Source organism: Vipera ursinii (genome assembly GCF_947247035.1).
Source record: "Vipera ursinii genome assembly, chromosome: 3".
NCBI classification, from domain to species: domain Eukaryota; kingdom Metazoa; phylum Chordata; class Lepidosauria; order Squamata; family Viperidae; genus Vipera; species Vipera ursinii.
In genome coordinates this window covers 50,440,847-50,456,146 of record NC_139516.1, presented here as the reverse complement: position 1 = coordinate 50,456,146, position 15,300 = coordinate 50,440,847, and the positions used below count along the sequence as shown (strand labels likewise).

Here is a 15,300-nt window from a genome sequence, read left to right as displayed (position 1 = left end):
AGGGACAGTCAGAGAAATCATGGCTGTTTGATCAAATTGGTAAAGGGGCAGGTTGTTTGGCAGACCAGGCTGCTCTAGCCTTGCTTGACACATTATTAGCTCTAAAATTTAGCCCACTGGAGCGAGCATGCATATTCCACACACTCCGCACATTCTTCTCCAAACAATTTAACACTAAACTGCCCACCAGCATTTCTTGACTCATTGGAGAAATCTCTTTGGACACAAGGATTTCATGTAGTGATGCAATCAGCAATACTGACTTCTTAAAGGAAAATAAAATGGGATCAAAGCCATTGTTAAACTGACTCAGCCCTGTGGTCCTTTCAGACCATTGATGATCCTTCTGATCTCAGGCTCAGGAAATGTGGCAAGGCTAACAGATAAGCCAGAGCAATCCTTTTCAAGTATGGGGATCCTAGGGAATCCAAATTACATATAGGTAGCAGTTTGCCATACATGTGGAAAAATATTAGTGAGTTTTGCATTCATAACACCTATCCTGGTTGAACTGAAAAAGGTGGCTAGTAGTGTATATTATTCTGACATTTTCTGGAAACAGAGAACAAAAAAGATAAATTTGCTGCAATAATTCAGTAAGACACCATCCTTTAGCCCATCCTACATTGGGTAAACATGGTTAATATATTAGATTTCCAGATGATTTTTTAAAAATCTAAAATAGATAAATTGCAACTAGAACTAGATATTTTGCAACTCACATGAATCCAGACAGAGTTCATAGTTTGTTCACTCATGGCTTGTTTGTTTGATTCAGTTCTAAAGACTTCCTAATTTCCATCCTTGGACAAAGAAATTTATACTGATCCCATTTCAGGCTTTTCAATGCTGCATAAATAACAAATCCTGCTACCTAGCATTACTTGGAAGAACCACAGTATGTGTATATTTAAGTAAAGGTTGATTGATTGACTGTTCTTTCTTGCTTAAGTTAAGGACAGATAAATAAAATAATTACAGAGGAAGGAGCCCTAATTTTGAAATTAGGCTGCCATAACCAGTGCTGTCTAATTATCATTTCTAATTGCATTCTGCATATCCACCAAACAATTGTGTATAGCCAGACTCAGCTACAAATTTTTGAATCATTGAGTTGTAAATCCATAAAGTTCAGACTATTTTAAGTTTGTCAGCTTCTCATAATATGTAGTGACAATGACTTGAGTGTTATTCATAAACTGCTTGTACAATATCAGTTTGTTTTATAGACCCCTTACACATATAAAAATAAATAAACTAGCAGATGCATGATTTTAAAAAAGCAATTTGTGCTAGGAGTGATGAATAAGCTCCAAGTTTTTATTCAAGAATAAGGTCATTAACTAATTGTATTCAAGATAATTCCATTAGAAAATCATTTCGATTTGATCACAAACTAAAAAATAAAGCAGCATTATTTTAATAGGTTTAATTTTTAGAACACATTCGTTTCAGGAGAAAGTCAAATCCTCATAGTATATTTGTCTTTGTCTAAAAATAGGCTTTTCTTGGTCTCCTTTGCCATCATCTATAATATAAACTCACTTGATCTATCAATATTGCAGGCAACACTTGATATAAGACTGAAGAAATTAGAATCTAGGCTAGAACCAGCTAGTTGGATAAATCAGGAACTGGGAAGTTTGTTGTAATATCTAAAATTTGGTTCATCAATAAGACTGAAATCATATATATTGAACATACTAGTCAATATAGTGGCCACATTTTGGCCATAGGATCAAAAAGGCAGATGCAAAGGTGGATGAATTCACAGAGCTAATCTGAGGCCCAACTATGCCATTTCCTACAGCGGAAATAAAACTTAACAGGGAGTTCTTTACCATGCCAAAAAAAAAAAGTCCATGCAATATTTACTCTTACAGCTCATACTTTGTTGACATATCTTGAATTACACAAAGATTTATACATTAAAGAATTCTAATCATTCCTCAAATTAACTGCCATGAATGTGAGAATAGCTCATAGAAAGTCCCAGATTTCTTGAAGATTATACAACAGTAAGTTTTATGTAGCGGTTAAAGCGCCTGGCCAGAAACCAGGAGACTGTGAGTTCTAGTCCCACTTTCAGGCATGAAAGCTGGTTGGATGACTTTGGGCCAATCATTCTCTCTCAGCCCAATCAACCTCACAGGGTCGTTGCTATGGGGAAAATAAGAAGGAAGTGGTATTAGGTATTTTTGCAATCTTAAGTTACTTTAATAAAAATAATAAGGGCAGCATAAAAATACATAAATATAAGTAAATAAATTTATTTTGGGTTCAGCTCTAACTCCATGAGCATATTGTAGATATGAATGGAGTAACCCCCTTTATAATTCACTCTCCTCCCTCAAAACACATTTCAAACAGCCAGATGGTTAAGATGTTAATGTGTGTACTGTTAGAAATTTCTGTATTTTTCCTGCATTTGCCAATATAGTGTTTTTGCTATAATTTTGAATTGGTTTATGACTTTGATGAAGTCTGAAACACGAAGCTGCATTTTGTAATGAGAGACAGGATTGTTGTTCTTTTTCTCTTTCTGGCCTTGCTTATGTTTGTATTAAGTTCTAGTGAGCATAAAAGTCAGAACGCAGATAAGTGGCTGAGGAGACACAGAGTCTGCAGAACTGCCAATAAGAATACAGCCAGGGTCATAAAACACATTGGGAGGGGACTGAGCTGGGGACTGTGATGTGACCTCTATCTCAGTTCTCTAACCTCAACTATGCGATCCAGCAAACCAGATCAGACCCAGGGCAATACTAAGGTATTTGATGGCCACCCTGGATTATCTATCCAAACAAAAGACAGATCTGCTCTTTTGGCTTGTCCCATGCCCAGAATGGGCCACCCACCCCTTGTCGACTGCTAGAATGGAGGCCACACTCCACTGACTCCAGGCTGACCGCAAGTGGATTCTCCCCTGCTCCACTTCAAAATTGCTGTTTTTCATCTTAAACCATTTTAAACCTTGTAAGTTGATGGTTTATAGCTGCTACAATGCCCAGCACATCCCTTCCTCTTATGGACTGGTCACTGTCCTCTGCAACCATTTTATCCTGGATTGATGATCGGTTATGTTCTCCACTAATCAGCAGCTGCTTTTTTTAAATTTTTTTTTAATTAAATCTTGCAGTTGGTCCAGCAATGGCCTGTTAAATAAATAAACTTTCTTTGCCACAAGTTTTCCTGTCTGCTCTAGGAGCTCCTTGCTCCGTTAAACCCTTACATCTCCCAGTGGGCACCATTTCTGCCCAGATATGGTGAAGCATATTCCTCTTACATTCCCACCCCCACCCACCCACCCCCCGTCAACAGTACTGCAAAGATTCCCCTTGCCAAATTTTGTTATCTAAATGTTTTAAGTTACGGTGAAGGACGGTACTTTGGGATGAAGCTATACAATTCCAATGAATGCTATTTTTGCATTTGTGAAACTCAACTTGACACAAAATTTCTATAGCGGAAAGAGATACAAAGGAACAATCTGTTCCTTGTTTGATCCTTGTGGCATCAGAGCAACAATGAGACAATAAAAGGGGGGGGGAGAAATGGTCTATATTAACATCAGAGAATGTGGGAAAGCAGTGTGAAGGCAACCGTGTGTGCAAACATCTGGGAATGCAAAATAATAAAAATAAAAATGAAGGGGAGCTAGTGAAGAAGGTACAATCCCAAAAGGAAAAGGCAGTCACACAGGGATCAGTCAAGGAGGCTTGTCTTACCCATATGAAGAACAAGAAGTAGAGGGGAATGGCCAGAAAGATCCTGCTGCAGCAACTCCCAGTCTGGAGGACTGAGCACAGAGTCACGCAAACTCTGAAACCCCTGTAATCTGTCAACCTGGCCTGGGGTGGTGATAAGTGTATGGGTTCTAGCAGTGATGAACTCTTCTCTGAATGAGGGGTTTGTTTCTTTACCATAAAAGCCCTTGGTTTGCTCCCAGTGGATCCCAGTATACTGGACATTTTTTATCCATTATCTAACCGACCCTTTCTGGGGAAGGTGGTTACACAGAAGCTTCAGAGGATCTTGGATGAAGTGGATTTTCCAGATCCCTTTCAGTCAGGATGGGACGGAAGCAGTATTGGTCATGCTTTTAAATAATCTCTGATGAGGGTGGAATGCCATTTTTGCATCCACCTTTGCCCTACTTGACTTCTCTGTTGCTTTCAATACCATCGACCATAGTATCCTTCTGGGTTGGTTCAAGGGACTGGGAAAGGGTGGCACTGTGTTGTCCTGGTTCACCTCCTTTCTCCAGGGTCAGTTCCAGTCAGTGGTGATTGGGGAGAAGAAATCCCACCCTGGGGTGTCACAGGGTTCAAAATCTACTTGAGGCTGCTGGAATGAGCTATCATCACGCTATTTATAATACTCAATTATACATCTCTGCCACTGTTGAATTAAGCAATGCCATGAACATCCTGGTGCCTGAAGGCTGTGAGAGACTGGATGGGGAGTAGCTTTGGGTTTGGGGGCCTGTGAGTTCTAGGATTATGCCATCTTGGGTTGTTCAGCTCCAGACAGCCCCAGAGTGCAATCTGAGGGTCCTTCTGGATCCAAAGATCAAGTGGCTGTCATGGCTAAGGGAACGTTTGCATACCTTCATGTTGTGTGCCAGTTATCCCATTCCTTAACTGGGAAATCTGTTCACAATTACTCATGCCTCAGTCATCTCCCAATTGAATTATTTTAAGGTGCTCTACTCTTGAGTTTGCTACCGGATCTACTTCAATGTGCTGCCTTTGTCCTTTAAAGCCTTTTGTGGCATGGGGCCAGGTTATTTGAGAGACCCCTTTTACCAATTACATTTGTCAGTACTGAAGTGATTTGAACTGCCTGCACTGGTACAATCTAACCTCACAAATTCTTACCAGTTTTGAGACTTCATCAGGATGGGTTTAAACTCTCCACCATCCTTATACCAAGTCCTTCTTTCATCCCTTACCTCAAACCTTGAAAAGCTTGTCCCAATGTCAAACTGTGATTTAATGCACTATATGTAACTTGCATGTTAAGCTGCTTTCTCTACATATGCTCCAAACTACAGATTTATATAAGTTTGATATTTTTATAGGAAAATCTGCTTTATTAAGCACAATTCAAATTCCTAATCTTTGGTAGATAGGCTTGTTCATTCATCTAGATCAGAGGTCCCCAACCTATGGGCCTGGTGGCTGTGGCCTCTTGGCCACCAGGCCGCCTGAGTAGCTGGGCAGTGCACGCATGTTGTCGTTGTCGCGAGTGTTGTGCGGGCAGTGGCAGCACCATTAGTATCCTGCAGGCAGTGGCATTGCCATGAACCTTGTGCGGGGGGGGGCAGTGTGATCCTCGCACAAGGGTGACATCACTGCGGGCCATGGTGCGAGCCTCATGCTGGTGGTAGCATCACTGTAAGCCTCACACAGGCACCGCCATCACTGAGAGCCTTGCGTGCATGCTCGCAGTCCCATTTGAGTGGTGTGCATGCTCGCAGCCTGTTTGTATGCACGCACACATGTGGCCACATTCATGTTTGTGCATATGCATGTAAGGTGCCTGCCCCTCCATCTCCCACTGGGCCACCAATCCAAAAAGGTTGGAGACCCCTGATCTAGATTTATATGCTGCTCTAATCTCCAAACAATAGGACAGGAACAAAGGCAAGATTTCAACCGCATCTTTTGCCTGGCCCAGGGTGACTCTGAACAATGGGCTTTCATCAGGATATTGAGGATACCTCCACCAATGCCATCACAGAGGCAGAATAAAAGGAAGGACCAATACAGTATATCACGATGGAGCACCCAACAAACAACTTGATATTTCTTCCCTCTCCAAAAGACTGAAACTGGCTACATGTCAAACCTGACTCAACTCCATAGCTGCATCTGCTTTGCTCACAGTTCGCCAAAGAGCAAGGGAGGGGGGTGGGCAAATTCCTAAGTAAGGAGGGAGGGACCTTTTGGGAAAGCAAGAGTGCCTTCTGTTGCCAGCGAGATGTTAGCCACCAAGGTCAAGTTGTGAAGTGTTTGGGCGGCACAGACACTCTTTTCCCAAAACAAAAGAACTGAACCCAACTGGTGAACTATGAACTGTAGGTGGCCCAGAGGGGCAAAAGGGGTTTTACCTATGTGGGTTTTCACAGGTAAATCCCAGAACTGACTTAGCTTCTGCTGTGCCTAGATGGACCTTTCAATAAAGCTACAATCTTGGTCAATCTGAAGAGCTGAGAGTTTCTTTTATTGAATGTGCCAAATGGGGCAGTTAACACCACGCATGAAGAAGACTCATTGCAATACTAACTAGACCAGAACTCCAAAGAGAACTCTATAGCCCAGAACAATACCATGATGGATGGTCTTGAAGGCACCCAAATCTCCGCTTAACACCAGAGGAATGGCTTCCCTTCTTTCTTGGGCCCACCACATTATCCACAAAAGAACCAATGTGGCTTCCATCCCAATATCAGACCTGAATCTGAGCTGAAATGAGTTTAGATAATCCTTACTGGCTCTGTAGTTGTCAAATTCTCTTCAAGTAGGGTGCCGTCATGCCTCCTACTTGTTCTGACTTTCCAACAATGTCTTAGGACCTGAAATTATTTGGAAAATAAACATGTTTTCACAGTACCTTTTGTTGACTCTTGCTTATTTTCTGATGTATCATTAAAGTTCTGTTTTCAGAACTTTCAACTATTTAACATTTATCATTGTGAGCAAAATAAAGGCGAAATATAAATAATAAGAATATACATACATTAGATAACTACTGACACTTCAAGGAAAATAGTCCTAGCAGCAATAATCACTTATAGCAGGGAGGGGAATCCACCTTACTCTGTATTCCCAAAGAATTTCTGGATCAGCCACATCTTAGCAGCTTTTTACGTGCACAGACCATGTCCATCAAGGCATCTAAACAAACATACGGGAAGCCCTTTATGTTCCCCTTCCTGCCAAAATCCTGAATTTTTCTTTCCTTCACTAATGTTTGTTTTGCAATTCTCCAGACTCCTATGAAAGTTTTAACATGGGGACAGTGTTAACAATCCAATCCCCTTCCAATTTCACCCTGATTTATTAAAATAGATTTTGTTTTTAAAAAATCTCATATATTTAAATGTAGTGAAGGTATGCCATTGTACTGTGAATTAAGATTCCCTTTTGCTTTCAGCAGAGTGCAGGACATTTTCATTTGTTCTTCAACCACTGCCTTGATTCAGCTATGATTTATTGAACACAGCATACCTTGGTTACATGTACCTCATATACTAACCCATAAACCCTGATTTACAAAACTGTCAATGGCTGGGTTTACCTAACTTACTAAGTCAAACCAAAAGATACTAATTCAGGCACCAAGTTTGGTGTCCTGTCCATCCAACTGTATCAGTATACAGTGCACTGTATCAATGCATCAACAGTGCACCAGGGAAACCAATAAGATACCTTCTAATAATCTGGACCACAATCCTCCAGGTTACTGATCATAGGAATACTTATATCATATACCTGTAACAAATTCCCCAGAAGCACCTTCGTTTCACCAAGCTTCCTACTGAGCCTCCAGGATCCTGAATTAGCTTGATTTTACTGTTCTGTGTTTAGCGTATTTATGTGGACTTGGATAAAGTTAACATTGTGCATGTATTATACTGTACCAATAGGCCAGTAACAAAAAGTAGTTGGGGAAGTAGTTATTTCATTCTGAGATACCATTCACAGAATCGTTTGTAGTTACCAATTACAGAATGACAATTTTCTATCTGCAGGCCGGAAAATTTATCCTTTATAGGGCCTGAAAACAAATCTTAAAATGAATGCATAAAGAATTTGTCTCTCATTATTAAATGCTTTAACCCTGAACATACCATCTGACAGACTAGAATACACTTGTTACATCTGCAGAAAGTATATCTATGTAACAGCCACATGTGCTTTAAGTTTTGACAAAATGCAGTCTAAGATCCAAGATGGCAGACTTTCAATGAAGCTCTTATTCCTATACATTAAAAAATATTAGGAACATATGAATGTTCTGCTGGCTCAGAGTAGTAATGCAATTGTTTCAGAATATCCTAGAAAATGACAACTCAAGCCAGATATTTTAAAAGAGTGCCAAGAACTACAACAGGCAGCTGTGGCCTCATCATGCGCATGGCAACTTTACCCAACATTATCACTTGACCCGTCTGTATAGTTTTAGATTAACATGGTCAAGTGATAAAATTATTCACTTGTCTAAAGATGAATATTCTTTGAACTCTGTTGTAAATATTATTCCATATAAAAATTGCCTGCATATATAAAAACAGATCTTACTGAAGTATCAAAATTGCAGTGTTTCTACACATGATGTAGAAGCATGAAATATAATACAGGCGTAGTTCTACACACCCTATTCATTAGAAAAATCTGAAAGTTAACCTTCCCCTCTCTCTTTCAATGAGGGAATATCCCAAATATCGTCATTAGATTGCTTCCAAATAAATGAGATAGAATTTGATGCACACATGGCTCATAGTATTCTGGTTACCAAAACAGAATGTCTCCAGAAAAGTCTGGAAAGGGTAAACAATACTAGCTTTATCTCTCCATGAAATTTTCTCATACCCCAAGTCGTACACATATTTTATCTGAAACTTGGAAAGCAGGACATTTCATATTGAACTATACTTCCAATGAAGATCAACATTTTAGTATTGTACATACTGACAGATGTTTCTTCAGATTTGGAAGCAGGGCAGAATTTAATCCTCATTGATTAGGAAGTGAATGCACACCGATGTTTCCACGTATTTAGACTTACCCATTTTAGTGATGCTTACAAAATATGTTAGTCCATCTTCATAACATGAATTTAATCGTGTGTACTGAAAATTCAGGTTACGATGAAGTTCACTTGTTCCATGTGGGAGTAGGTTGTACAGTATTCATGTATGCTCAATTCATATCTCGTGATGATAATAATGCATAACTTTTATGTTTAGATTAGCATAATCACTATCACTTTGATGATTAGAAATCTTACTTGGAACTAAATGTAATAATGTACTCTCTTGCCTTGTGGCACATCAACAAAAGGATACACTATTGTTTCAAAGTTTGCATTGAATCCTCATAGTTTCTCAGGTAAAAGTTCAATGTGACTTTAAATTTATAAAGACTTATAAAATTACGGCCTCATTTTTCAGTAGTATCTGAAAACATTATATTTTATATTTTAAAATTTGCTGGGAGTCCAATCCTATTAATACTGCTAAGCTTGTAAGCCGCCCTGAGTCTTCGGAGAAGGGCGGGATATAAATGTAATAAAAATAAAAAATAAATAAAATAATACCTTGTACTGTATATTTCAAGAGGTGAGCAAAATAAATAGCTTAGTTCAGACATGTCAAACACAAGGCCCGGGGGCCGGATTCGGCCCGCAAAGTGGTTTCATGTGGCCCGTGAAGCCATCCTGGAAACAGTGAGGGAACAGCCCCCACTGCCTTGGCCCTGGCCCAGAGACCCTCCTTCTGCCAGAGGCCCTCAGATCTGTCCCACTCCTGCCCAGGTCCCCATAGGCACCCTTGATGCGAACAATGTAGAGCTGGCCACGCCCACCCAGTAGGCCATATGCACTCTGGCCACGCCCACCCAGTAGGCCACACCCACCCTGGCCACACCCACCCGGCCCCTTGAGGGCAACCGCAATGCTGATGCAACCCGCAATGAAATTGAGTTTGACACCCCTGGCTTAGTTGATATACATTTATTTCTTCTCATTATCTCTAAGTCTTGCATAAAAATGTCAGTGATGCCAAGATGAATGGTATCTGGCTTCTATTTCCAAAACATCTTCCCCAAAGACACCCATGTTTTGGAAACCACATTTTTCCAGGAAATATTGTTCACATCCAGGGGTCCATAATAGGTGCTCTTCATTCTTTTTCTAACCTCTTCTTTATTCAAAAATCCCAGTCACACATGTTGTAGTCAAAATTAGGCAACCAAATAACCTATACATAAGTTGTGCCTGTCTGGGAGTATACTGTAAGCATATTTCTTTGGCAATTAAGTTGTTTTTTCCCCTTCTTGGCAGATGGCATATTGCTAAAACATACTTCCCCATGCCAGTTTAAATACTTCATGATACAGCGTACATACACAGAGGCTTTTGATAGAACATTATTTATTTAACAAAGGAAAAAAGCCATATGGGGCAAAGTGCATCAACAATTATATTTAATTGCAAAAGGTAAAAATTGACCTCTACTTTCAACATATAAATCTGATTTATTTACATTCTTTACAACTATTTCCCAATATTTACAAAAAGTTGCAATATATTACTATAACTGTTCATAAAACTCTGCATGTATTGCATATTTACATTCATTTATATGAAAAGTTCCATAATTTGCACTATATAGTTATTCAATATACACACACAATTAACTACTTCCCAGGCACCCCTTAGCCTTTATAATATACTGTATAGCAATGAGACACATTATCACTATTCTGTGCATGGACAAGTAATATTAAAATACACTTTAAAATAAGAAACTTGAGTATTTCCCTTAGTCAGTAAAAGAGCAGATAATTTTGTTTCTTTAAAAAGTCATCCCTTCCAGGCTTTGTCAAGCTATACATTTCCCTAATAAATGAAACAAAGAAAAACAGAGAAATACTCTGAGATATAAATGCCTTCCATTCAAAGGTAGCTGAATTTTTAGTGAAGATTTTCCTTGTAGGCAAACAGTGGCTCCAGAAAGGCCCACTATGCACTCCTAGCTTATACCATAAGCTTTGCCCAAGTTATAGATTTAAAAATTGCCATTATTTTCAAACACCCAACTCTCCTATAAATATGAATAATTACAGATAGTCCTCAACTTAAAGAGTATAATTAAGCCTGGAATTATGGATGTAAGTCATTGAGGTCGTAAATCAAAGCATGAACATGACTGGACCAAATTTTTTGACATTTTTTGTGGCACTCATTAAGCAAACGCAGCAGTCGTTAAGTGAATCAATTTTCCCCAACGGGTGGCTTTTGCCAGAAACTGGAAATAAAAGCCAAAGACCAGCAAAAAAACCCCAGCCCCATAGCAAATTGTGGTCACATGACCATGGGATGCTGCAAATGGCTGTAAAGGTAACCCAGCTGCCAAGTACTCAACAGGCAATCATGTGACCACAGTGTGTCTATGTATGCAGCCATTGTGACTTCAAAAATGGGTCGTACATAGCTTTGGGGTAGGGAGGAATCTGTCATAATTTCATGCTAAGAGACTAGTCAAGAGTTAGGGACCATCTGAAATTTCTTACGATTTTCCTGAAATTATTTACAAAATTTTACAAAGGTTGTTTGCATTCATTATACTTCAATCCTGGAGTTTAGAAACTGAAATCTAGAAGGAAAACCGCAGTGATCTGAACACCAAGTATCCACAGATGTGAGTGGGTTTAGACAACAGGGCAAGCTTCAATGAACGCTGCTCACTATATCACTTCAGTTCCTCAATTCAATTCAGTTTGCCCAAAGACAAATATTTCACTCGTTGCTATTTATCTAGCAAACAAAATCTGCATCTTGGCCACTGAACCTGAGAAACAAACTACCAATGCTAGCTTAGGACTGTACCTACAGGATGTAATGTAAGCTTTATAAGCATTGCAGCACCACAGAGCAGCTAAGCTGTTTCTCCAAAACAAGCAAGGAACAGATTGACCAACATATACAGTGAATATCGGACAGGAAATCTAAAGCATTTTCTGCCAAAAAAACCCACAAACCCTATCAATGTCATGCAACAGGGTGGCAAAAGTGCTGAAAACATAGCAACAATGAATATATATATTCATTCATTGCCATATGCTCCGAAACAGTCTTCGCCTGCCTGGTGCCTTCCAAATAGTAGTATGCATTCCAAATGAAACAACTGAGGGTCTTATCGAAGTAAATGCTCTTAATCAGCTAAAAAGCAGAGAACTTGGATCTTGGATTCCTCTTGAGCAATTACTTCTGCTTTTAATTCCTTGCAGCTTGTAGAAAAGGAGGAGAAAATGTACTGGAAGTTTGAAAACAAATGATGTAAACTCCAGAGGGAATAAGACTTGGACATACGCACAGCACCTCCTAAACCCAGACCTCGAAGCCAACTCAAAGACAAAAGTGCACATGGAAAACCAGAGTCCAAAAGTAGGATAGATACATTATTCCCTGTCCAACATGCTAACAATATCCCAGTTTGTATTTGAGAAAGAAAAAACCAAACAAACCACCTTATGGAAATATTTGTACTTTTAAAAGGTTGTTATCCAGAGACCCTTAGACTGACATTAATTCCCTGCCCTCCAGCACATTGTTAAACAGTGAGTATCACTGACATAAATCTCTTAAATACACATATTTCACTACCAAAGCAAAAACAACTTTCCATAACTTTGTAGATTTAAGTGGTCTTTGTCATCTGAAATGCTTTGGATTTTTTTTTCTTTTAAATTATTTTTATAAAAATTAAAAATATGACCAACATGCAGTTCAAAGTGAACAGTATTCTCTGGAGAGATGGATCTATGTTTAACCTTGGTAAAAGAATGAATGAAAAAGAATTTAGAAGCCTTCTAGCTTTTTCATTAAAAAATACCCACCCAGAGTACAGAGATATCAAACAAGAAATTCCACTTAGGATATTTATATACAGTGAGATTTTTCATCTATTAACCTATAGGTGCCTTCTGAGAAGCAAGTGCCACTAAACTTAATGGGGCTTCTTCTCATATAAAATGATATAGAAAATATTAATGAAAAACCAAACAACACGTTTTCCACTTCTCTAGCTATCATCGCGTACACGCACGCACGTGCAGACACACATATACAACTTTACTAAAATACCTAGCCCAGATTACAAAGGTTTCTTTTTTCTATACAAACCTAAAGTGACATTATGTGTGAAATTTGTTTTTAAAAAAAGGTGAAAACACTTAGCATGCAGTTAAGCTTCAGTGATGAAGATTTAGTTCCCACCTTCTAAATTTCATAGTCCTATCATTTATTTATTCACAAATCCTTTAAACATCTATAAAACTAATTTCATTGTCATAATTTAGTCCCTCAATACCTCAATTAGATATGCATGTTTCCAGTGAGAAACAGAAGGAAATAAACAAAATTCCTCTATTTGCACTATGCCATGAGAGAACAGGATTGTGGTTCTGACAGGCTCCTTTAACTGTTACTCTGCTGAACAATTAATAATTAACCAAAATATTGTAAAAACAAAGATATTATTCCAGTCCATTCTTTAAAACTGTTTTCTTTACAAATTAATGCCATTCTGCTTCTCCTTTTATTACATTTTAATAAAAGAATCCCCCAAAGCATATAAACTTGTACAAATATGTGCACTAGCCTCATTGCTGGCCTGGCTTCAGCCTGACACATCTGCAAATTATCTTAGCACAATAGGAACCTAAAGATTCACTCAAGGGAAACACCTCTACAATTTCAGTGCTGGAAAATAATCCCTTCTAAAGATATTAGGATAGATGAGTTCACAAGAACCATGAGGAATCCCACACTGACAATGCTAATGAAAGAGAAAATACAATTAAAGCTTGTAGAGAATGGCAAGCATATTCACGGCACGCATTAAACATTGCACACTGCAATTCTGCCCACAAATATCCACCTCGATTTAAAAAGATCTGGAGACATTCAAACCAAAGTTTTAGAAAATGTTTTCAAGATATACTTTCCCAAGATCAATTCAACCATGGTAACAAATTAAAATGATGAATAATTTGGAATGTCCAACTCAGACCCTCTCCAAAGGCTTAATTTTCAGAAGAGGATGCTCACCATTCTCACCAAGCCATTGCTCTAACAAATTTGGTTCTTGGGGGGGGGGGAATGGATTTGGCATTCTACTGACTTAGTCCAGGGGAAAGTATTCATGAAAAGAGAAGGAAAAATATATTTGCAGGATGCTTTTCTCTGTCGAGTATACAAACCCCATCCTCAGCCACACAGTTTTGGTGATGACTACATAAAGTCACGCTGTGTTCTTAGGTGGAAAGACAACATGATTTTTTTTTTACTGGAAAGAATATTCTGAAGATGCGTCATCACAATACAGTGAAAGAAAAAAAAAATGCAGCTGTGGACCAAATTCCTGCATTCAAACTATAACATAGGATAAGAACCTGAGCAAATGCTTTTCTCAAGAGACATTTTTAATTTCTCAGCCTACCCAATATTTCAGTAGTTTGCTCTTTTAAAGCAATGATCCAGAGACAGATTCATCAGCAGCTCTGACGTTACCTCTTCCAGCATGTCTGGAAAGAAGTATTTTGAGACGACTCCTTCCTTCTGCAGTGTCAAAAAGAACAATACTCACAAAGAGTATTTCACAGACCTTTCCCCCCACAAAATCCATCAGTTGGCTTTCAAGAATAATTCTACAAAAAGCTAGAGAAAAGAGGTCTTCCAGTTTCTACCAAAACATCTGAAAGGCAAGCCAGTGACCTTGAATAAAATGTTCTTTTAAAAGTGCACAGCTTTCTTCATTGCAGATCAGAAGGGAAAACTTATCTCTGGAAACTGTAGCGGTATCATTCCCATATCTTTTGTAATATTGAGGTCTTACACACTGAGTTTTCAACTGGCAGATCCATCACAAACAACAACGGGTTCAGATCCTCTGGAGTTAAAACTTGTTGTCCAATAATCTACATTTGTAAAACCTTTGGAAGAAAAACAATAACACTAGTTTATTATGATTTATTATTGTAGGCTATTGGAGGTGATGATGCCCTGAAACATCCCTTCACTCTATTTCCATGGCATGCAAGTACTTCAACAAGCTTTCTTGCCAGTATCCAGAATGGGACAACTCATCATGGCCAGTTCAGCGTGGGGACAACTCGCTGCAGGCACCTGAAGGGAGAGCTGGGCAGGTAAGCAAGTGACTGTGCAGAGTGGAGATCGCTGGCAACAGCAGGGAGCTTCCCACTAGAGGGAGAGCCAGGCGGCTGGGCAAGCGAGCGGGTGGGCAGACCACAGAGCAGTGATGGCTGGGGGCTTCCCATTTACACCCACACCCTGTTGCCGCTGAGTCATGATCCAGACCATTCAGAGTTTGGGGTGTTTGGCAGCAGCAGCGGTGTTCAGGCCATTTGGTGGGAGGGTAGCCGGAAGGAGATGGAGGCCAGGCACATCCCGTTTTCACACACCCCACTGCCACAGGTCCTTTGGTAGCAGTGGCAGTGGGGGATGTGAAAATGGGACATTACCCGGCCTCCAACGCATCTCCACCAC

General features: G+C 39.3%; 1 protein-coding gene across 2 annotated transcripts in view; it reads right to left on the bottom strand.

Moving 5' to 3' along the window:
- Window positions 1-10,196: 10,196 nt before the first annotated feature.
- The window catches only part of LOC310639061 (bombesin receptor-activated protein C6orf89 homolog), a 29,695-nt gene continuing 24,591 nt past the window's right edge, over window positions 10,197-15,300 (bottom strand). For both annotated transcript variants that reach the window (XM_083360452.1, XM_083360453.1), the window contains exon 8: window positions 10,197-14,726. In XM_083360452.1, coding sequence (XP_083216578.1) covers window positions 14,641-14,726 — 86 coding nt within the window. In that variant the 3' untranslated portion in view covers window positions 10,197-14,640. The remainder of the gene's footprint in view (window positions 14,727-15,300) is intronic.